General features: G+C 38.4%; 1 protein-coding gene across 3 annotated transcripts in view; it reads right to left on the bottom strand.

Moving 5' to 3' along the window:
• The window catches only part of LOC126195125 (DNA polymerase lambda-like), a 166,824-nt gene that overhangs the window by 92,793 nt on the left and 48,095 nt on the right, over positions 1 to 25,936 (bottom strand). For 2 of the 3 annotated variants that reach the window (XM_049933617.1, XM_049933619.1), the window contains exons 2-4: positions 17,941 to 18,117; positions 17,692 to 17,871; positions 17,061 to 17,189 (exon numbers count right to left, since the gene is read on the bottom strand). In XM_049933617.1, coding sequence (XP_049789574.1) covers positions 17,061 to 17,189; positions 17,692 to 17,871; positions 17,941 to 18,117 — 486 coding nt within the window. The remainder of the gene's footprint in view (positions 1 to 17,060; positions 17,190 to 17,691; positions 17,872 to 17,940; positions 18,118 to 25,936) is intronic. The other variant, XM_049933618.1, reaches the window with a different exon arrangement.

Below are 25,936 nucleotides of genomic sequence, written 5' to 3'. Positions count from 1 at the left end.
ACTGTAAGACACTTTTTTCTTCGAAAAATTCTCCAAAATTCAGGTGCATCTTATACTCGGAATTAATATAAAAATGTCCAGTGTTTGATATAAAATTTCTGCCAGTCTTAAAAATGACCATATATTCAATGCCATGGGAAACCTATCTCTATCTGGCAACACTGCATTCAACTGGCAGCAGCAGTGCACGATGTGATGAACGCAAGTTGTGGGGATTCACAAGCTTGCAGATACTGTCTCCCTCCTGCCCCACCATCGCAAGTCCAGAACACTGTCTAGCCTATGATGCCTCATCACAGTGCCAGTGAACTTGAATTGAGACTGATTTGTATTATCAATAGCAGTACAACATTTTTGTTAGTAGCTAGTTTCATAATGGAAAAAATAAAAAGTATTCATATGCTGCAGGTTATAAACTGGTATGAAATTATGGATTAACAGAGTATGGGACAGAATGAAAAGCGTTTTATTGAAGAAGAATTCTCTTCTTATACTAAATCAGTTTAGTAGTCATTTGAAGAATACTGTGAAAGAGAAACTGAGACAGGAAAATACAGAGCTTGCTGTTATTCTGGGAGGACTTACTTCACAACTGCAACCTCTTGATGTCTCAATCAATAACCTATTTAAAGTGTATGTGTATATGAGAGAGAAATGGAACAAATGGACAAAAGTCAGTTTGGTTTTATAAACTATGATTTTTTTTAGTCTGGCTTTGAAATCTAACACTAAAAATGGTAAAATGTTACTTTTTAAAAACTGCTTACAAATGAAGGTGCATCTTTTAGTCCATACTGATATGTTGAGGTTCGAGACATCGAAATGCTTCCTGTGCATTCGTAACCCATCCTCTCTTCTTGTACTTAGTGGAGGGGGCGAGAAGGCGACTGCTGCGCGTGTCCACCTCAGTGCGATTTCCACCCCTTATTCATCAATTTCAGCCCGGAATCTCCTTCTGTTGCTCCATCATCATCACCTGGGGTGCCTGCCGAGATGCCGTGGGTATGTGAACGCTTGTCCTGACACTCACTTTAGAGGAGTGCCACTTCCCCAGAGGTATACGCCACGGTTGTGGCCACTAGCACACTACATTCAAACACTCCGCCACTGGCATCTGTGCGGGTCAGCCACTAGAGGCTGCACGAGATTTGTAAACATGGCACGGCACTCGCTGCTCCATCTACCATGGCTCTTCCCTTTCCAAGGATAGCGAGCGGGGTAGGCACTCATCCTCACATGTGTGAAATTCTATCAATTTATCCAAATCAACTATTTGACCTCCCTACAACTGACATAACTTGCACATTCCATTTCATGCTGCTTTGCAATGTTATTTCTAGATTTTTAAATTCCTACAAAGTCATCCAGTATCCTCCTACAGTCAATCAATGATGACACTTTCCCATACATTACAGTAGCATCAGCAATCAGTTGCAGACTGCTATTCACCCTACCAGCCAGTACTGTTTATGTACAGTCTTAGACATAAGACCCAGCTGCCATCCAGCTGCCGCAGAGACTAAGTCGGAGTTGTTCACTTATGGTGGCCGATATAACTGGCCACCTTTCAGAATTCTAAGTCCAGCCATATGCACAATATGACAGCACCACACAACGCAAAAGTGTATGGAGGAAGTTCTATCACTCTTCACAAACTGTTATGGTGCTGTACCTGCTCATCATCTAATGGTAAGCACTGTGTAACATACGTATGATGTCAGGAGTTTGAGACCTCTCAATGTCTTATTCTTTTAAATCGAATTTTGGGTGTCTCTTAAAGTTCTGCCTGATAGAATGTGAAAGATAATCAGGATCACTGGCTAATACACCAGCAACAGCAAAAACTTCCAGAAACAATTCTGCCAAACAGCTCACGGCTGTGTCACAATGAGAACAGTTTACACTCGAGTGTTTCCTCATACTACAATAGCCGCTGGGCACTGGCTACTGGCCATATGCTACCTGATGTCTAAGTCAGGCATCGTGCGAACAGCCAAAAGTGGCATGGCACTATGAATACATTGTCAGTTGTTGTTTTCATATTTGTAGTTCTAGGATTTATCTTGTAGTTCATATGGGATTTTGCATTCTCAAAACTTATGAACGTCGTTAAAAGAATTGTAAAACAGATTTGTAAGTGCGAAAATGTGAACTGTGATCATTTAAATGTCATGCAAAATTTGCATTCAATAGGCAAGGTCCAGAAGGCTGAAGCAGGACTACTGGATGCTCAAACTCAAAGCACCAAAAGTCAAAGGGATGACTATTGCTGCACTGTTGCTTGGATGTCATCAGTTCGGTCATTGAAAATTTCTATGCAATATTGTTAGTGGCAGTGTGTGATGCTGCCTTTGTGTAAACTTCTTAAAAAGAAATTAATGGACGAGTTCTAACAAAAGATATATACTAGAGCAAAAGTCAGTCTGAACATAATATTTTGCATGTGATGGCCTAAAAAGGATGTTGCACACTATGAGCTCCTCCCAGGGGCCTGCTATCACAGCTTGCATTTGTTGCCAACTACTAACACACCATTCAGTATCAGATGAGATTAGTTGCAATTCCCACTTGGAACAACTTTCCTTAACTCAAAACCATAAATTTATACTCTTATTTCACATCTTATGTGCCAATCACTAACATTATTCAATGAAAGTGATATGAATAGATCAAGTGAATTTAGCAGAGTTGCCAAACATATCCAGCAATGTTGCCAAGATTCAGTTATACTATTAGCAGGCAGAATACCAGCCAATGTGTGCCTTGAGTCAGCTGTGAAATGACTATAGATTCTGTCTCAAAGAAACGACTGCCGAGGGTCAGAATACCAAAAGTATGTGTCACTCAGTCTTATTTGAATTTCTGTAACTAGGTTTAGGAATTAGATTATAGTTATTAATAATACTCAGATCCTCTGACTGTAAGCTGCAGATCACACATCAAGAACTGTCACAATTATTTGTGTTTTCTGTCTTAAGCATACCGAAAAGTATAAAGCTCATCACCAGACATGGTTCACATTTCTGGAACATCTCCGGTGTTTATACTATCAACGTTATGGGTAGACACCACATCTTTTTTATAATTACTAGAATTACAATTTTTTTTTGTGAGATCACGACCATTGGCGCTATCCCTACATGTGGGAAATGTACAGATAACAACAAAGCATTAATTGCAGAACATGAACATCCACAGGGAGACTTTATAAGCTATAAATAACAAAGTTCCAATCAAGAGAGGCTACTGTACGTGTAACCAAATATAATGATAAAAAATTTAGGAACAAAAAGCCATTGAAAATTAAACCAGTCACAACTAGAAAGGCATCAAAAATGTGAACATTCTCTCATTGCTCTAGTAGAAGCAAAGGTAGAAAGAAGCAGGTTTCCTACAATGTAAATCACAAGAGACATTGTAATATGCTCATAAAATAATATTCTTGCACTCAAAAATGCAGCTTTCTATCTCAGTGTCTCTTATTACGCATGAACTGTTCACAGTATTTCATCAAAGTTAACACATGAAAACACAGTAGGACAATGCTGACACGAAACATTTTCTAGGTGCCATTTTATATATAACCGCCTCCCCCCCCCCCCCCTTTTTCTGACAATGTGATTTGAAAACATTTGTGTTGCTATCTGTGTAATAACACTTTAAAAGCATCCTTTCCTTAATCATAGTTTTGTGATGCCCTCAATTCTTGTCAAATACATGTGAATCAGAGTGTAGTATCTATATAGTCAAATAACTAATGGTAAGTACGTTTCAGAGCAGTGGAAGCAAGAATGCAGTGAGATTATTACTTAGCTAACCATAGCATATAAAACATGCGTAGTGACTGTCACTTGAGTTGCATAGCACAGGTAATATTTATTAAGAAATTATCTACAGAGTTAATGTAATTACCACAAGAATGAACTCGGTGCCTACTTGGTGCTACTGAAAATGTGCTTATATACAAGACAAAATAGATTGATGGGAATTTCCCTTCTCTGCATTTTCTCGAGAGAACATGAGGTGGCGTAGCAGGGCAGCTGTTCCTTGTCACAAATCAGTATATAGTGTATACTTGCTCATAGAGCAGGATGAAGTAAGTAGAGCTTAATCAAAGTTGTTGCCCATAAGATGTGGCAAATACCCTGTATTATCTTTACTTAGGTAGTCAGCGATTCAGTAAATGTGTCAGCACTAACATTGTTCAAACCAGGTGGACAGCATAACACAACCATATTTCACTGAGCACCCATTCCATTCTGGTCACACAGCTGTTACTACCATCTACTTGCAATGATTATAATATAATTGCTACTGATGCTTTGCCAATAAAAGTGAGAAGTGCCTTATGAATGAGAAATTTTTTTGTTTTGTTTTTGCAGTATGCCTAAGACCAAGATCCAAAATAACATGAGAGGTTAACAAAATGGAGCGATCGGCAGATCCTCTACTTTTTTAATGAATTCTTGCATTTTGATCTTAATTAATCCATGAAATCTGTGTGGTAATAAGTCCTTTTGGTCATGAAAATATTTCTTTAGGTATTATCACAGTTTACTTGCTTTAAACCTCGATTACCTTAAACAAGACTCTCTTTTGGTTCAATATGATTCTGAATGTGATGTTAATTTGACTTTAACTCCATCTCCTGACGGTGTATGAAATGATGTCTGAACTGTTCTGACAGTTGTGTTATCTGAATTCTGTAAGGAGTTTGGGAACATGGTAATCAGTGCTGAATGCAGCTGCGCATAAAGATCTTCACTGCTGTGAGGGGTACTCTCCCTTGCTGCATGCTCCCCATACCATAAATAGTAAAACAACAAAAGGTTCATTCTGCTGAAAAATTCGATGTCCACAAGTCCTCAAATAAGAATTTGCATGCAGTAGTAATGCATTAAAGGGAACGGAGACGCGGCATAGTACTGACATGGCACTGTGCACACTCAAGCTGATAGTGCCCATTCAAAGATGGTGCAAGATGCATCAAACCACAGAGAATGGCTAGGCAATGGTGGAGTGGTTACATTGAAACAGGCTGCATGAAGTGGAAAAGTGGAAGTGGGGGACATCAGGTGTCCATGCCCAGTGGAGATAAAGATTGATGTCTGTCTGACAACATAGTGCCAATCCATTTTTCAGTTGTGTCAAATGAGAGAGACATCTCAGTTTTGCTGGAAGTCCAACAACTTTGAGAAGGAAACTGAATGATAATGGACTTTTAGCCCAAAGAGTTGCTATAAAGCAACGCTTGACTGTTTATCAAAGGATCGAGCACATGGCGTTTGCAGAAGGGCATACTGAGATTGCCTGGAGCGGAGTCATATTTTCTGACTAGACAATATTTTTAGCCTTTACCAATGCACCATTTCAATTGAAATATCAGTAGATTGATTGTATATAGTATTGTAAATGCAATCAATTTGTTTATCTCTTAATTTATTGTCTAGTTGCATTCCTTTGTTGCCAATCCTTCTTACAGTCCGTGTAGCAATTTTCATACTGTCGCTGATGCATAATTGTTTTTCCTTTACTTGCCTAGTTTGTCACCTGTCTAGGTTGTCCCCAAGAAATGACAATACTAGGAATGAATTCGATATTTATAATATTAATGAAAAGATTTGACTAAATAAATAATATGGAAACTTGCCTACAAAGAATGAATGCAGACATAAGTTCATGTCTGGCCATGCTGTACCAACCAGGAGGAAGAAGGGATGTATGAAGGCCCAGAATGAAGTGGCAGTGAAAAGTAAAGATGGATCAGGCACAAGTGCCTCAGATTTGAAGTGCAAAAGGAGAAGAAAAAGAAGAAGCAGCACATAAATGAAAATGTTTTAGATAAAATTGGCTTTATGTTATTGTAGTGTAGAGAACTTTTATAAAATCTGATTCCCTTGTTTTATAGTTACACTTCGTCCTCAATGGAGAAATCTATTTAATATTATAGAATACATAATGAAGCCAAACACTGAGTTGCTGTATACTCAAGGAGGCGTATATTTCCTGCAGATATGAACAGCAAGCAGCAGTAAAGATTTTTGATAGTTTTCAAATATTCACCCATTCATTTTCCACATGCTGCAACTTGTCAAAGTAAGCATCTTACTCTGTTAGTTTGGTATTCTCTTGATGCTCCAATATTGTTTTTGCATTTTGTTCTTGTCATTATGTCCAGAAAGTAGCTTCCTCTCTTGCTCTCATAGCTTCTATCTCATACATTGCCGCTAAATATATTGATGAGGAGGAGGATGTGTCTAAAGGTGTGACAAATGATTTTTCATCTTCATTTTCTATTTTATCCATTTGCCTTCTTTGTTGTGAATTCAGATATAAAATATGTTGATCTAGATTGTTCTGTTCTTTGTCCTCTGCAGGTAAATTGCTATTCATCCAGCCCATTCTCTGCTTGATTCCTCAGGGTTCATTGAGACGTAAATCGCATACAGTACATTGTCCATTGGAGATTCATATTTTTTCTTTTGTGTTAAATTGTTGGAATGTCTTAACCATAAATGCTTGTTTTGTTATTACTGTTCTTCTATTCACTTGTATTAGGCATCTGTTATAATTACAGGACTACTTACAAGCTAGTTGAACAGCTTGGCTTGATTACCTTTAGTATCCAATGTTTTCACGTCTATGTTGATCTTTTTAGTCTTTTTTTCTGAATTCGCAGCAACTACTATGGCATATTCTTCAAATTTCCTTGTACATTTGCTGCTTGTTACTCCATCAAGGGACAAAGCACTGTTGCAATGCAGAAGTTAAAATCGTCTAATGTTTTATATATCTCAGTTTGATACCTCATCATTCACATCTGATTCAGGCAATTGGTCTTAATGTGGCTCTCAGCGAGCTATAAGTCTCACCGTATGATGGACTCAGTAAACCACATTCCTAATCGGACTGTTTACTTTAGGTCTCTCAGCTATGACATGACCTGAATTCTTAAATACTGTAGAAGATACTAATACAATGTGCCAGTTACAAATACTTTTTTAAAAATACAAATAGATGAAATACACAGACAACAATTTATTTACAGGACCACAGCCCCATCCATCATAGCAGCGTTGCTCAGGATTGGTTTCAGGGCTAAGAAAGGATCAAGCTAATGGCATTTGTTCCACGATCACTAGACCTTAACCTCATAGAGAATATGTGACTGGTGCTATCAATTTCATTGCCTTATGGACCCACAAACCCAAGTGACATTTGAATAAACATATAAATGTATGCTGGGAGATAAACCACTGTGCAGTTAGTGCAATCAATGCCACAGCACCTTCAAGAAATCCTATGTGATGAAGATGGAAGGATTTGTTATTAGAAGTATACTCTTCCACAAAAGCCAAGCAGAGGATCATCTGATAGTCAAGTGTTGTTTTAACCCAGCTCATCAGAACAAACGTCCGTTATCTTTCAGTCTCCTCCTCCCAGTTCTTGCGCTGCCAGGAAACTGAGAAGCTCACTCATTTGAAGGCAGCTAAGAAATGGACTGGTGCAGATGTTGTCAAACTGACGTTGGTCATCTCTCACACTAAATACAACAACTGCAATGACAGAGAGAGAGAGAGAGAGAGAGAGAGAGAGAGAGAGAGAGAGAGAGAGAGAGAGAGAGAGAGAGAGAGTGCTCACATTTGCACAGTGCATTAATAGATATGATTAAGATTTAAAATATGAGCAACAATAAAAATTGCATTAAATACTATTGTGAAGCACTTTAATGCAATGGCAAGTTACAAAATTCATTTTTACCCAACCTGTGTCCTGAATGTTATGTTAACTAAATTCTTAGTGCAGGTATTACGTCTAAAATATGTTTAGCACCAACAGCGCTGAATTTGTTTATGATAACTGACCGACTGACACTACAGCAGATCTACACCTACACAGATACTCCAAAAACCACGGCACGGTGCTTGGCAGAGGGTATCTTGTACGACTAATAGTCATTTCCTTTCCTTTTCCACTCGCAAATAGAGGAAGGGCAGAACAACTGTCTCTATGCCTCCATTTGAGCCCTAATTTCTTGTGTCCTATCTTCGCAGTCCTTACATGCAATGTATGTTGCCGGCAGTAGAATTGTTTGACAGCCAGCTTCAAACAACAGTTCTCTAAATTTTCTCAATAGTATTTCTGGAAAAGGTCGTCGCCTTCCCTCCAGGGGTTCCCATTTGAGTTCCCAAGACATCTCCATAACACTTATGTGTTGTCCGAACCTACCAGTAACAAATCTAGCAGCTTGCCTCTGAATTGCGAGATGCCTCTGAGATGCTACAATATAAACACAAAGACATCATCTTGGCTCTGAATGCAGTGTGCAGACATCCCTTTCTGCATGTTAGTCAAGCAGCCAACATGAAACTCTATTCACAGATTTGATGGAACAAGTGGAATAAATATCTCATCATTAGTGATCAGAATATTACCAGTGTTAGATGGTCCAATTGCTCTGAATCCTAAAAAGAAGTAAAATGGAATGATACCAAATTTACACACTATTCAAATCAAAATTAAAGACATTTTCTATACTCAGTATTAGCACACAAGAAAATAATATTGCTCAGAAGGATATAATTCGTTCACTCCTCTCATCCAACAGCATTTGTTTTAGTATGAAATGAGAAAATAAAAATTTTAGCATTCTGAAACACAGTATGGCACGAGATTCTTATCATAGTCCAAATGAGAAATGTTGCAAAACTAAGGGGTTCTCCATTCTTTTGTCTGACAGTCTGTTTCCCTTAACGCATTACTGTTGCTCACAGATACTTAATTAAGAACTTGTGCACATTGGGTCTTTCAGCAACACGAGCATTTTGTTATTGTAATAATTACAGTATGGGGAACATGCAGCAAAGGGGAGTGCCAATTAGAGCTGTGAACATTTTGTGCATATCTGCATTCAGTACTGACTGCCAGATGCCATAACTCCTTCCAGAATTCAGATAACAGGCAACACAACTGTCAGAACAGTTCAGATATCATTCCATGAGTTGTCAGGAGATGGACTGAAAACCAAATTAAGACCATGTTCCGAATCATATTCAACCCAAAATGGAGTATTGCCTAAGGTAATGAAGTGTTAAGGAAATTAAACTGTGATAATACCCACACAAATATTCTGATGGCAGAAAGGACCAGCTAGTGTGCAACTATCATGAATTAATTAAGATCAAACTGCAAAAACTCTATAAAGAAGCAGAGTCTCTGTCCTTTGTTCCATTTTGTTAACTTCTTACATTATTTTGGATATCAGTCTTAGGTGTACTGCAAATAGAAATTCTCATTCATAAGTACTTTTTGTTTGTTTTGGCAAACAATCAGTAGCATTTATATTGTACTCATACTGAGTAAATGGTAGTAACAACTGTATGATCGGAATGGAATGGATACTAAGTGAAATACGGCGGTGTTAAGTTGTCCACCTGGTCTGAATGACATTAGTGGTGACACACTTACCCTAGCACTGGTTACCTAAGTAAAAGTAGAACAGGAGAGTCAGCATATCTTATAGGCAACAGCTTTGATTAAGCTCTACTTACTTCATCCTGCTCCATCAGCAAGCACAGACTACACACCAATTTACAACTAGCAATAACTGCTTTGCTACACTGCCTCATGTTTCCCTCAGTAACAAGAAGATAATTGAACAAGAAACTGTTAACATTTGAAGGAAAATTCCCATCAATCTGCTGCACCTAATATGCGAAGCACTTGTCTCAATAGCACCAAGCAGGCACAGAGTTACTTCTTGTGGTAATTTCATTTACTCTGTAGATAATTTCTTAATGAATATTACGGTCTTCCATGCAACTCAAATGACAGTCACAACACAAGTTTTATATGCTACAGTCACTTAAGAAATAAGATCACTGCATTCTTGTTTCCACTGCTATGAATCATACTGGCCATTATTTATTTGAGTATATGGGCTACACTCTGATTCACATGTATATGACATGAACTAAGGGCATCACAAAACAATGAATAAGGATGGAAGTTAAAATGTTATTACACAGATAACAACACAAATGTTCGCAAATCACTTTTATTGTCTCAAAAAGCATTTATATATAAAATGCCATCCAGAAAATGTTTGGTGAGTGAGTGATATTTGGCAGACTTCCAGGATTGGATCTGAATTATCTTACTACATTTGCTAGATTTTTATGTGTAGCTTTGGTGAAACATTCAAACAATCCTTGCATGATAAGTGACAGTAAGTTGGAAAATTACTTTATGAATACATTACAATGTCTCGTCATTTATGTTGTGGGAAACCTGCTTCTTTCTGTATTTACCTCTACTACAGAAATGGGAGAATGTTCACATTCTTGATGCCTCACTAGCAGTGACTGTTTAATTTTCAACAGCTTTTTGAGCCCACATTTTCTTTCATTATGTGTGGTTTCCTGTACAGTAGCCTTTCTTGATTGGAACTTTATTTCTTTTCATAACTTATAAGGTCTCCCTGTGGGTGTCCACATTTTGCAATCAATGTCGTGTTGTCTCTACATTCCTTTCTTATAGGGATAGTGCCAATGATAACAACCTCACAAAAAATTTATAATTCATATAATTATAAAAAAGATGTATTGCCTACTCATACCATTGATATTATAAATGCTTAAGATGCTCCAGAAAAATGCATCAAGTCTGGTGATGAGCTTTTTACTTTTCGTTACTTTTAAGACAGAAACCCACAAATAACTGCGACAGTTATTGATGTATGATCTTCAGTTTGCAGTCAGTGCATTTGAGTACTATTAATAATTATGCTCTAGTACCCAAAACCTAGTTACAGAAATGTGAATAAGACTGAGTGACACATACTTTTGGTATTCCGAATCTCAGCAACTGTGTCCTTGGGACAGAATCTGTAGTCACTTCGCTGCTGCTCAAGGAACACATTGCTGGTATTCTTCTTGCTAGAAGTATAATTGAATCTTGGCAACATTGCTGGATATGTTTGGCAACTCTGTGAATGATGAGTTACTTCCTGGATGGCACAAAATCAACCTGCTAAATTCACTTGATATATTCGAAACACTTTCATTGAATAAACTGACTGAGCTGTACAATAGTGTGAAATAAGGTTATCAACTTATAGTTTTGAGTTCAGTTTAGTTGCAAATTCCATGTGGAGATTGAAACTAACCTTGTCTTTCACATTATTATTTAGCTGTTATTGCCACAAGTGGGGCAATAAGGGAAGCAATAATACAATGGCTCTTCGACAGCTCAGAAGTAACATGCTCGCCTGTGAAGCAAAGGCTGCTTTGGCTCATGTTTTGAGTCTCACTGACATCAGTTTTGTGACAGAGCTATAGCCAGGCAGATCTAAAATCAACATCAACAAGGAAATATTATTTATTTTACATGTGAACTACCACGTATCTATACTACTTAAGAGTGACACAGGGAAGCAAGTAACTGTAGATCATTTCAAAATCCAGTGTGAGTAATATCTTGCTAATTCATGCTGATACACGCTCATTCATGTTACAGATACTTTATGTTTTATTACAATATAATTTAGGTACATGGTTTTTGTGGTAGCATTTCATTTCTCTTAGTACAATGTCTAATCTAATAACATTTTCCATTACTTTACATCAGGTACAAATTATTCATCAACAGACTATTCTTTCACACTGTCTAAAACAGTCTGACAATGCTCAGATAATTTACCAATTCCACACCTGTAGAATTCTACAGCATCTGGGTTAAAAATGTCATCAAACCACGTTTGAATTATATTTTCATCCAGAAAGGTACTTTCATGATGGTTTTTCGATAAGGAGTGAGAAAGGTAAACATTTGAGGGTGTAATATCAGAGGAATAAATGCATGAGAGATGACTTTAAAAAAAAACTCCTGGATAGTTTTGTTTGTGAAATCAACAGAGAGCATTATCTTATAGTAGCAACACAGGAAGCAGGTATGTAGGTTGTCATTCTTATGCTGCGAGCAAAAGGTGTGTTAGTTATTGGCAAGCCGGCCGAAGTGGCCGTGCGGTTAAAGGCGCTGCAGTCTGGAACCGCAAGACCGCTACGGTCGCAGGTTCGAATCCTGCCTCGGGCATGGATGTTTGTGATGTCCTTAGGTTAGTTAGGTTTAACTAGTTCTAAGTTCTAGGGGACTAATGACCTCAGCAGTTGAGTCCCATAGTGCTCAGAGCCATTTGAACCATTTTGAAGTTATTGGCAACAAACAACAGCTGTGATATGCACATTCCTGGGGAGGGGTTCTTGGTGCAAACACATTTTTGACCAACTCCATGCAAAATATTTAGTTCAGACTGACCTTTGCTCAAGTATATGTCTTTTGCTAGAGGTCAGTCATTCATTTCTTCTAATAAGTTAACATAAAGGCATCATCACCAGTAAATACATTGCACAGGAATTTTCAATGAGCAAATTGATGATGTGCAAGCAAAACTGCAGCAATAGTCATCCATTTGACTTTTGTTGCTTTGACTTAGTGCACTCAGTACTCGTGCTCCAGACTTATGAACCTTGACAACTGAATGCAAATTTTGCACAATGTTTAAATGATTGCAGTTCACTACACATGCCTGTTTTTGAGACTTCCCAAATGTGAAAAATCATTCATGCAAGAACTATCTTTTTTGAAAGAAAAAATCTTTTTCCAACATATTTTCCGAAAAGGACACACCCCACACAAGAGCTGCCTCTGTTACCTTCATCCCTTTAATAAACTCACAGCGAATAGTATGAATCAAATGTTACACCTTTTTTCACATAGTGCCATGCCACAATCGGCTGGTTGCATGGCACCTGACTTTAGGCAGTACATGGTGTATGATTGGTAGCTAGTGGCTGCTGTAGAGTGAGGAAACTCTCGAGCATGAACTGTACTGATCTTGATGCAGCCACGAGCTGTTTGGGGGGAATTGTTTTGCAATGCTTACCACTATACCATGAGCAGATACAGCACCATTAACAGTCCGTGAAGAGTGATAGCACTTGCTCCATACACTTCTGCATTGTGCAGTGCTGCCATATAGTGCATATGGCCAGACTTAGAATTTTAAGGGGCAGCCAGTTATATTTGCTGCCTTAAGTGAATGACCCCAACTTAAGTCTCTGCAGAGGTCAGCTGCCAGCCGGGTTTTATGTCTAAGACTATACATAGAGAACAAGAATGGTTCTATCACATTTCCCTGGGGCACTCCTGACAATACCTTTGTCTCTGTAGAACACTCATCATCTAGTATAATGTACTAGGTTCTATCACTTAAAAAGTCTTTGAGACACTCACTCACATATCTGAGAACATATTTCATATACTACAACTTTTATTAAGAGTCTGCAGTGTGCCACGTGTCAAACACTTTGCAGATATCTAGAAATATGCAATCTGCCTGTTGCTCTCCATCCAGAGAGCCGGCGCACCATCAGTCTGTACCCTTGCCACGAAGTTTGTTGACCCGAGCACTGCAGAAAATAGTGGGAATGTCAATGATTGGCCCATCCTAAGAAGGGAAGTTTGAGTTGGAGATTGGGCACCATTTTTCGAAGAAAGACAGCAAAGTTGCTACTTGCTCTGGCTGTCACTGAAACTTTTCTGAGGGTGGGATATTGTTGCCGATTGTTAATAATTTGCCGACTTCAAAAATTAGGAGATTGGCCAGCTTTTTTCAGAGGATAGAGGGCAAGTTTCATCACGAGTTTTCCCACTAGGAAAATGACTAATAAACTTTATGATTGATAAGCAACTGCGTTTTGAAAGAACTGGGAACAGAGAGGATTTTGCGGACACTGTGCGTTCAGATTCTGGATGAGGAAATACAGAGATTTCAGAAGTATCAAGACTTAGCTTTGGACATGGGACTGGGGTGCAGTGATATGGAGGAGAGAGATATTTGGAGACTGTAATTTTCAGACGAGGCTCATATCCAGCACCTAAACAGCTGCCACAAGTGACAAGGCAGCATATGCAGTTCACATTGCAGCAAAGAGGAAACATGGTAAGCTCTTGCTGCCAAGGCAAAGGGCAGCTGAGAGCAGTTAGGAGCATGTATGTGTGTATTCATGAAGTTAACGGGATCTTGTTTCAGTACTGTTCTAACAAGGGAACCTCCCCATCGCACCCCCCTCAGATTTAGTTATAAGTTGGTACAGTGGATAGGCCTTGAAAAATTGAACACAGATCAATTGAGAAAACAGGAAGAAGTTGTGTGGAACTGTGAAAAAATAAGCAAAATATACAAACTGAGTAGTCCATGGGTCACACAGGCAACATCAAGGAGTACGTGAGGTCAGGAGCACCGTGGTCTCGTGGTAGCGTGAGCAGCTGCAGAAGGAGAGGTCAGAGGTCCTTGGTTCAAGTCTTCCCACAAGTGAAAATTTTACTGTCTTTATTTTTGTATAGTTACTATCTGTCCATTCGTTCATTGACGTCTCTGTTCACTGTAATAAGTTTAGTTTCTGTGTTTTGCGACCACATCGCAAAACCGCGCGATTAGTAGACGAAAGGACGTGCCTCTCCAATCGGAACCGAAAACATTTGATCGCAAGGTCATAGGTCAACCGATTCCTCCACAGGAAAACACACTCCGATATATTCTATACGACACTGGTGACGGCATGTGCGTCACATGACAGGAATATGTTGTCGACCGACCTAACTTGTATACTTGGCGAATGGGTAAAAAGATTCTTCTACCTTGCCCGATTTAGGTTTTTTTGTGGATGTGATAATCACTCCCAAAAAAGTGATGAAAACATAAGAGTTTGTCACATAAACTGAAAATAAAAAATTAAAGTTTTCACTCGATGGAAGATTTGAACCAAGGACCTTTCGTTCTGCAGCTGCTCACGTTACCACGAGACCACGGCGCTGCTGCGGTCCCAATTCCTTGATGTTGCCTATCTTCCCATGAACTACTCAGTTTGTATATTTTACTTATTTTTTCATAGTTCCACACAACTTCTTCCTGTTTTCTCAATTGATCTGTGTTCAATTTTTCAAGGCCTATCCACTGTACCAACTTATAACTAAATCTGAGGGGGGTGCGATGGGGAGGTTCCCTTGTAAGTAACCAGTGGCTCAGTAATAATTCAGGCATTCTGGGCAGTAGGATGCAACATCCTTTAACCATGATTAGGTTGAAGAAATGTCCCCTTCAGAATCACATATTTGTTTGTTTGATAAAATGTGAATAAACAATCTGATCCTTCCTTTACCCAATGTCCACAGGTTTTATCAAACATTTCATTAAGTCTTTTCATGGTTGGTCAGTTGCTTTGGGAGAGGGAACCAAATAGCGACATCATCGGTCCCATCCGATGAGGGAAGGATGGAAAGGAAGTCGGCCAGGCCCTTTCAAAGGAACCATCCTGGCATTTGCTTGAAGTGATTTAGGAAAATCATGGAAAACCTGAACCAAGATGGCTGGACATGGGTTTGAACTGTTATCATCCCGGATGTGAGTCCAGTGTGCTAACCATTGCGCCACCTCGCTCAATCTGTCTTTTCATGATTGTATGTTATAATTTCCTTTATATTAGCAATCATAAGGAGTTAATTTTGTGCTTCTATCAAATCATGTTTTCACCCTTGATTGAACTTTTGCACATAATAAGCCTGGGTCACTCTGTACCACTTTTTAATTTCAGTAGCTAGACAAACCCCTCCTCTATGCTGCTATTACTATTGCTTTTTATAATGACAATGCCCTAGATTCATTTATTAGGACCATTAATTTTACATTTCCACTGCATAATAGCTTCTTGATTTCACATCTAAGCCTTGGGGAGTCATCTGCACATTGATAGCGTTCAGTTGAAGCAGATCAGTGTGGCATCTACTTAACAGGCCACAAGGCCGGTGGGGTCTTACATGTTCCATGCTCGTATAACTCTGGATTGAACTGCATTCATAAACTCTCAGTTTTATGGTCCAAAAGCCACTTTAAGGAAGAACTGAAATGTTATAATTAAACAGGCAGCATTCCAAGTGCTGCCAAGTGGGCTGCATACATCACAGGATAATGTAATAGTGTATGTATGTTCATTAATCAGTGTACTTGCAGTATATGCTTACTGCCACCAGATGAAAATATGGTGCTGTAAGTAGTCAGGATGGGATGTGGGTGCAGGAAAAGAGGAGGAACAATCAAACACATGATAGTGGTGGAAATGGCATGTTTATTAGGATACGGTTACAAGTTACAACATGTGTTCAATATGACCACCTGACTCAGCAACATGCTGCATCCATAACACGGCATAGTCAACAGTTGTTCATACCATATCCGGTGGAATAAGAGCACTATGTCAGTGTGTGCTATCCTTCAGATCAGAAAGAGTGCAGATACATCCCTGATAGGCACAATCTTTCAGATATAGCCAACACAGCAAGTCACATGGATTTAAGTCAGAGGATCTGGAAGGTCGCACTTTCTGGAAACTGTCTAGAGATGATGCAATCGTTACCAGAGGTTTTTCGAAGCAACCTTTCACAAATGGTGTTGCACCACCTTGCATGAAAACAGTGGTGTGGACACAGTTGCATTCTTGCAAAGCTGGAATCATGTGTTGCACATGGAGATCCTTATAAAGTGCAGAAGTCACTGTACACCTAACAGGCCTGCCAGGTGTCATCCTGAGAGAAAGAATGAGAGAGAGAAGAGTGAAACCACACTACACAGTCACATAAGCTCAGTGCAGTGCATGTTCCTGCACAACATGTGGCAGAGTAGAACCTCATATGAGACAGTTCTGTGCATTCATGGCACCATGCAGAGTAAAATGTGCCTTGTCCATCCAATGAAGATTACCCGGCCACATCGTATCTCATTCATTTCCATGTGTGCCAAAAAACAAAGGGCAAAGTCACCACAATGTAGCCTGTCTTGAGGCTTCATTTAGTGCACATTCTGAATCATGTACAGATACCAGAGTAAAATGCAATGCAAAATTTATTGAGCTGTTGACCAAGGGAGAGTCAATTCCTGTGATACAACTCGAGCACTAGGTGCACAAACTTTAAAGAAAATAAGGCAGCTATTACAGAATGCTTACAATGTTTCCAATACATTCCACTTCTTCACGAGGGATTCTACACTGTAGCTCTTCAAAGTAATGAAGTCCTATTTTCTGTTGCTTTGACAGATTGGCCTTAGAAGGAAGATCCTCTAAAGTCCGAAAACCCTGCAAAGCAATTTTTTTTAAATGCACAACTATGTTTTATTTAAATAAAAGTGTTGCAATCAAAAGACTGTTTAGTAAAGAAAATGTAATATTAGACTTGCATTAATTAACCTACTTACATACTAATAAAACAGAAGCTTGCAACTATATTCTGCACTTCATTACACCATGAAAAATGTTGTCATTAAAGCTACTGGCCTGTTTGAGTTCTGATCAGGAATCAACAACTTGTCAGAATACTTGGAAGCACATTATCAATCAATCATGTCAAGGAAACCTGATAGATCACAGCACTTGGTATCAATGTCAGAACCTGTCTTTCAAGGACTCTGCATTGTTTTAAATACAATAGCACTTTCAAAGCAAGTCACATGTTATGCAGCATATTGCATTATAACAATTAGATTCAGCTTCCTACACATTTCCATTATTTTTTATATTCATACTTACAGATCTAGTTACTGGGATTTTCTAATAACACAACTATGAACAGCAGCAGTACCTGTGCATACCAACTCTGTGCTGTTGCTGGTCCAACACCCCATATTTGTGTAAATAAACTGATAATTTTTGATTTTTCACTATTGCAGACTTCATCAACTTTCTGAAGCTTTCCAGTTTCGATGATCTCCATAATTTTTTCTGCCATTTTCTTTCCAATTCCTGGCAAGGATATAGCTTCCTGTAAAATTAAACGTGTTATATGAGGTCCCAAACAGCATCTAGCAGCATCAGCTGTAAGTGTAATTACCTCATAGCTGTTAATGTTTTTTCCATGTGACTTAATAGAGGCAATTGCTTTATCATATCCATGTGCTCTCCATTGGTCTCCACAGCTTCTGAATGTGCTCGACAATTTCTCTAACTCAGCAATAATATTCCCATTATACAACACCTCTTTATCACGTGTTTGTAAAGCAGCAAATTTCTGAAAAGTCATAAAATGCACATTAGGAAAATTTTATTCCAAATGCACTTTAAAAAACCACAATAGTCCAGTTGTAATGGCAAGATAAGGTCTTAATGAAGAGTTAACAAAAGGAAAGTCTTATTTCAGGCAATGTTTCAAAAATAATTGGCTCAGGAAAATATCAAAATGATATGTGGGAACACTGATTCTGTAAACGTACATTTAGCTGTGGCTCTCTTACTATGAAATAAACATGTGTAAACCTACTTGTCACTGGAGTGACACGCACGTATAATGGATAACTCATAGTTACAAGTACTGTTGAGATATCTTACTTGTAACCTATGCAATATGATTTTCATTATATATAGCCTAAAAGCACGACACTCCACACTGCTACTAATATTCTGTTTTATTAGGAATGGTTCTAGTACAGTACTACCTTTCATGATGTCCTGTAAGCTGGACTACAGTAATTGATCTGGAAAGATAAGTGTTTACATGTCAATATGAAAGGAATGAACGAAGAACTAGAAACTGTGCATACTGGAAGAAGAAAAGACAGTAGCTCCAAATACAGATGCCCCTTCAAAGACTGCCATAGAAGAACTTGTTCTATTACCACAGATAAGAGGCATACACCAGCCTGCAGAATGGTTGGTGTTATTTTTCTATTACATATAATCAAAATTAATATTAAGCCCTGGTTACTGTAACTGGATTGCTGATGATTATATGACTAACACTAGCTTGTCAAATGCATGATGCAACTCATCTTTCATTCAATTCAATTTAGCGAAATATTATTCTGCCATACTGCATAGCCACATAGCTTGCAACTATTATACATAATGGATTTAACAGATAGCAGACATTTGGAGTTGATACACTACTTAGATACAAAATTGTGTAAAATGCCTTTCCAAAGCACTACCAGGTGAAGAAGAGTGAAACTATAATTTGGTTGCAATAATTACATGCCTGTTGTTTGAAACTGATAAACAATATTTTATTCAAAATAATCTCCATTGCTATTTATAAATTTCTCCCACCTCTCCAGCAGGCTATGAATGCCATGCCACAAAAACAGTTCTTCTTTTGAAGCGAACTACTCAGCAAGCCATTTGCATATGAATTGAAGCATTGTTCAGCAAGTGTGTGATAATCAGACAGAGTCAAGTCTGGAGAATAAGCCACATGCCCTAGTATTTCCCAACTGACTGCCTCTCAATTGTTTCCCTGACTCGTTTCGCTGTGTTTGATGGGCGTTATCATGGAGCACTATTGACTGTGCTGCCTTTTCCATATTCCAGTCATTTTTCATGTGATGCTTGATTTAAATCGATCACTTGCTGTTGGTAGCGATCAGTTTTAACATTTTCCCAGGTTTCAGCAGCTCATAATAGATGCCATCCTTCTGATCCCACCAAACACAGAGCATTGCCTTCTTTCCACAGCAATTTGGTCTCACAGTGGATGTCGATGGTTTGTCTGTATTCAACCATGATTTACGATGCTTACAATTCTCAAAATACATCCTTTTTCATCACTTGTCACTATTCGATGGAAAAAAGACTTTCTTTTGTATCTGACAAACAGCATTTCTTAAGTGGCCTTTCCATTTCCTTGCTGACTTCCATTCAGTTAATGAAGAACACATTTTCCCACTTTTTGCACCTTTTCCATAGCTTTAAATCAAAGAGAAATGGCTTTCTGCATCACATTCAATTGTTCTGTGAGTTCCTATTGAGTCTGAGTATCATCTTCGTCCAATAAAGCATGCAATTCATTGTCTTCAAAATTTTTCATTAGTTTTCTATGCTCATCATTTCTCATGTCAAAATCACCACTTTTGAATTTTGAACCACTGTAAACACAGTAATTTCCCAAGAGCATGTTTGCCGAAAGCTTCAGCAAACATTCGATGCGATTCTGCAGCAGTTTTCATCATATGATAACAGAAAACCAATGCTGTCTGCAAATCATAGTTTGCACGCAAAAAACTCTACATGTTTCCATGTTTGAAACAGACACCAATATGTGGAACTTGGGTTACTGTGTGTTGATGTTCGTTGACAGCCATTACAGGAAACAGATGGCACTGCAGATGTGGCCTCACAGGCCCTACACTGACAGCTAGCACAATCTATAGTGAAATTCTGGATTCATACTTCTACATCTGGCACAGAGAGCGTGACAACTGCAGAAACTCTTCAAATATAAAATCAGTCTTCAGCAAATTCCAAAACTGTTGGAGAAACTCTGCAGAAGCTTAATTCCTTCTGCAGTCACATAACACTGCTCTACAAACAGTGGGCTGTTGTTGTTGTTGCGGTAGTAGTCTTCAGTCCAAAGGCTGGTATGATGCAGCTCTTCCTGCTACTCTATCCTCTGCAAGCCTCTTCACCTCTGAGTAACTACTGTGACCTACATACTTCTGAACCTGCTTACTGTATTCATCTCCCACTACAATTTTTACACCCCACACTTCTGTCCAGTACTAAATTGTTGATCTCTTAATATCTCAGAATGTGTCCTACTGACTGATCCCTTCTTCTAGTCAGATTGTGTCACAAATTTCTTTTCTCCCCAATTCTATTCAGAACCTTCTTATTAGTTATGTGATCTATCCATCTAATCTTCGACATTCCAGTACCACCACATTTCAAAAACTTCTATTTTCTTCTTGTCTAAAATGTTTATCGTCCATGTTTCATTCCACACATGGCTACACTCCACACAAATACTTTGAGAAAAGACTTCGTAACACTTAAATCTATACTTTATGTTAACCAATTTCTTTTTTTCAGAAATGTTTTTCTTGCCATTACCAGTCTACATTTTATATCCTTTCTACTGCGATTATCATCAGTTATTTTGCTTCCCAAATAGCAAAACTTATCTACTATTTTCAAATAGCAAAACTCAACTACTATTTTAAGTGTCTCATTTCCTAATCTACTTCCCTCGGCATCATCTGATTTAATTCGATTACATTTCATTTTTCTCATTTTGCTTTTGTTGATGTTTATTGTATATCCTCCTTTCAAGACAATGTTCATTCTGTTCAGCTGCTCTTCCCAGTCCTTCACTGTCTCAGACAGAATTACAGTGTTATCAGCACACCTCAAAGTTTTTATTCTTCTTCCTGGACTTTAAATCCTCATCACAATTTTTCTTTTGCTTCCTTTATTTCTTGCTCAATATACAGACTGAATAACATCAGGGATAGGCTACAACCCTGTCTCACTATCTTTTCAACCACTGCTTCCCTTTCGTGCCCCTTGACTCTTAGAAATTCCATCTGGTTTATACAGTTTACTCCTGCCACCTTTAGAAGTTGAAAGAGACTATTCCAATCAACATTATCAAAAACTTTCTTGCTATAAAAGTAGGTGTGCCTTTCGTTAATCTATCTTCTATGAGAAGTTGTAGGGTCAATATTGCCTCATGTGTTCCTATATTTCTCTGTAATCCAAAATGATCTTCCCCAAGGTAGGCTTCTACCAGTTTTTCCATTCTTCTGTAAAGAATTTGTGTTAGTAATTTGCAATCATGACTTGTTAAACTGATAAGTTGGTAATTTTCACACCTGTCAGCACCTGCTTTCTTTGGAATTGAATTATTATATACTTATTGAACTCTGAGGGTATTTCATCTGTCTCATATATCTTACCCAGCAGATGGAAGAGTTTTGTTATGGCTGGCTCTCCCAACTGCAAACAACACATTGCTTACCACTCACTGGTGCCATTCCTAACCTGGATTACAAGAGTGCATTTACAACCAATTTTCATCCAACTATCCTTTTTTAAAGCCTCATCCCCTTCACTCTCGCTTCAATTCCAAATACTTACTATCTCACCACTAAAGATACTGTCATCATTCCACTTCTGTGCTGTGACACACCATCAGCATTCCACTGCTCTACTGTTTAGTTATTTACCATATGCCACAACACATGGTATAATTACACACATATAAAACGATGGTAATAATGAAAATCAGATAAATTATATGTAGTTTATAATGCTGAATTTAGTATCCCAATATAGCCAACAGCATACAAGTTCAGTATCAAGTAGTCTTTTGCATTACCCAGATAGAATGTTAAAGTAGACTCCTGCACAACATGTTATTCGGTATGGGGTGTCTTGCAACAACTACAAAATGGATTGGGCACTCTTCGCCATTTGAAACGATAGTCTCTGCATACTCCATGGTTCACATGGATTCTATTTGCTGTTTTCCATGTACAGTGGGGCAAATCAAAGACTATTGGTTTATTGCGGGTGTTGAGATTTTGCATTACTGGTGGTTTTTTCTGGATCCATATTTGCTCCCATTTGAAGTATTATATATACTATATATCAAATCCTTCATCAAGAAGTCCTGCCACAGTTTTTACTGCTGGTTGTCTGGATTTATTCTGTTAAACATGGCCCCATTTTCAACACTTCACCACAGTATCCTTTTTTTTTAACAAAGTGTAATACTAAACTGCTGCAGTCCAAATTTGTAGTCCTACGTCCATTAATGTTCAAAGAGTCCAGTGGATAGCTTCTATACTTGTAATTTTGAAAGGATATCCCTTGACTATTATCTGCCCCCCCCCCCCTCCCCAAGAATAATCTGGACATCAACCGTTGTGGCTTTGACTGAATGAAGGCAAGGAAAAAAAAAAGAGACATAAAGAAGCTAATAAAGACGAAATCTGGAGAAAAATAGCAAGAAATATTGAAGAAATATGTTATGCCAGGGGCAACAGCAGTAAATTGTTACAGAACAACAAGTCTTATTAGGGGAACATGTTATTCAGTGTCACTGAAGAAATGGTTAAAATATGAAAGAAGAAGATATCTAATGATGTTTTTGTGAGAAAAGGAAGAAATCTCACAAAAGCAAATGATACATAATGTGGTTGAATACAATAACTGAGTCCACTGCAACAGTACTGTGTGTGTGTGTGTGTGTGTGTGTGTGTGTGTGTGTGTGTGTGTGTGTGTCAGAAAATACACGCTGTTTTGTCAGTGGGTGAGTTGTGATTATTACAATTTAAAGCACTATTTCTTTGTGTTGTGGTAAAAGGAGACTAGAACAACTAGCTAGTAATGTGGTCAGGAAGCAATAAGACTAATTACTAATTAGCAGTATACACCTGTGTGTCCAGAAAAATGGCCATGGAAGCACAAGGAACAGATATGAAAACTTAATTTGCAAAATTGAAGGAGATTTTTAAGACCCAAGAGGATAGCACTGAAGCAGTTCAGAGGTGGACTGCTAGATTTGTTACCAGTAGGTTCATGTAACATGTAAGTGTTATGGAGATGCTACAGGAAGTCAAATGGGAATTCCTGGATGGAACACTATTGACAAAATTTAGAGAATCAGCATTTGAAGCTGGCTGCTGAACAATTCTACTGCCGCCAACATACATTGCACATAAGGATCACAAAGATAAGATATGAGAAATTAGGACTCATAGGGAGGCATATAGATAGTCAAGTTTCCCTCGCTCTATTTGGGAGCAGAACAGGAAAGGAAATGACAAATGACTAGTAGTGGTACAGGGTACCCTCTGCCATGCATCATATGGTGGCTTGCACAGTATCTATGTGGTTGTAGATAGTATTAATAAGGACATAAAAGACAGGATTGACAGGATTAGTAATGAATTCTCTTTAATATGAGACAGTAATAGTAAGCACAGTAATGAGTTATCAGAAATGCAGGACAGTATAATCAACTTACAAAGAAATAACAATGAATTAAGAGAGGAGCTTAAACTCAATATTCAGGAAGCTCACAAGCTTCTGCAGTCAGATCCTGAAAATGTGGTAGGTAGTAAAGTCACTGCTTTGAAAGAGGAGATTCATGCAGAAATTGTGCAGCACTGTGACTTAGTAAGTAAGGACTTACATGAACATATTTAAGTACTGCATAAAACATAGATAATGTCTGTGAGTTTACAGAAAAGGAATGTGACATTGTGAAGGATCAAACCACAGAAGCAAAAGGCAGTAGTGAATTATTAGATGAGAGAGGAAATGGGGACACTGCTCACACCATATGATTACTGGAGGAAATGGTACAGTCATTGGTAGATCAAAAAACTTCAAGAGTAGGCAGAAAATTTGAGTCATGTCAAACTTTCCAGGGAAGAGATCAATGAGTTGAAATGGTTGTGGGATGAGTTGGCTAAAACACGCCATGGATTTAAAGAAAGTCAGTGCATGGGACAAGCTAGTGTCACAAGTACACTGTTGGAAGAATTGTAATTAGGGAATGGCAATCTATATAAACATTTTCCAAAATTCAAACACTACTTACTTCTTAAGAGTATTTTCAATATCTTTACCACCTAAGTGGGAAGATTCGGAAAAGACAGACTTTGCTTTAAGTTATTTTGTGGGTGACGCTGTCAAGTGGGGAAATGCTCATTCAGAAGAATTTGCATCTTGGGACAACTTCCAAGAAAATTTTAAATGACAGTATTGGTCTCAAGGTATAAAGAAGAAATTAACATTCGAATTGCTTGGGCCTAAATATTATGATTGTTTATGGGGCAGCTTTAAGAAGCACATAGAATGACACATTACTTGATCAAAATACTTAGATGACTCATTAGAAGTAGTACATTTAGCGAAAGTGTTTGTTAGAAAACCATCCTATTATGTTTGTAAAGAGATTTTATTGGAGGATAGACAACAGTAAATGATGTGACTCTTCAGGCTTTCCCGGCGGATATGTTGTAAATAGTCTTCACGGGTGTGCTGCCGGATGATGATGTGCAAATCCCACATATGTCCTCAGAGCAACTGTCCGACATCATCAGCTCTTTGCTGTTACATCACGACAAGAAAGCAAAGAGCTTTCGATAATAGACCCGTCATAACTTTGGCAGCATGTTAGTAAACACAGCATCAGCACACGCGCAGAACGGCCACTCTCCATTTCCCGGCAGAGGACGTTTGAGTCTGGTGCCATCTATCTGCAAATTTTTGCGCATGCGTGGTTCCTGCACCTGCGCAAACTTCACGCGTGTGCTATATATACAGTGGCGTCGACATGTGGATCTTGTCAGTCGCACCTAGCCACCAGTGAGGTTCAACCACCTGATGATGTCGGACAGTTGCTCTGAGGAAATATGTGGGATTTGCACAACGTCATCTGGCGGCGCACCCGTGAAGACTATTTACAACAGTAAATGAGTTATTATCCATTACAGAAAGTTTATATGAAATGAATAGTGAGAGAGGGAATAACTTTCTTTCATTTATTGAAATTTTCCCCTAGACAAAGGCTTCCCTCCAACATACCTGGAAATTATTACATCTGTTACATACGACCTTAATTTATCTCCTCAGGATGTCCTTCTGGGTGTTTCGCTCTTACTTGTTTTCTTCCTCTGCAGCAAGTCATCTCATTGTTAGTCATACATTTTGGAGCCAGGTGGTCATAGGGCATCCTCTTCTGTTCTTTCCCTCCAGTTCTGGGATCACTTTTAGAATTTTGGCTTCCTCCGTTCTTAAATGCCCATATCATTCCAACTTCCTTCTATCCATCAGTCATGTATTCTTTCTCTTACTTCCATCCACTTTATTATTTCATTGTTTCTTACTATCTCTTTGCTAGAAATTCTTGCTGATCTTCTCCAGAAGTCCATTTCTACTGCTTGAAGTTTTTTCGTGTGTTTCAGATTAGTAGTCCAAGCCTCCACTCCATATATACCTATGCTCTCTAGTATTGATTTATGTATGGTTTTTTTTGGTTCAGTTTATTACATTTCTGCTCCATAAGATTGAGTTGAGCATCCCAATGACCTTTCTTCCACTGC

Source organism: Schistocerca nitens, chromosome 7, assembly GCF_023898315.1.
Source record: "Schistocerca nitens isolate TAMUIC-IGC-003100 chromosome 7, iqSchNite1.1, whole genome shotgun sequence".
Lineage (NCBI taxonomy): Eukaryota > Metazoa > Arthropoda > Insecta > Orthoptera > Acrididae > Schistocerca > Schistocerca nitens.
Note: the sequence above shows the minus strand (reverse complement) of the source record. Positions and strands in the feature narration are given on the sequence as shown.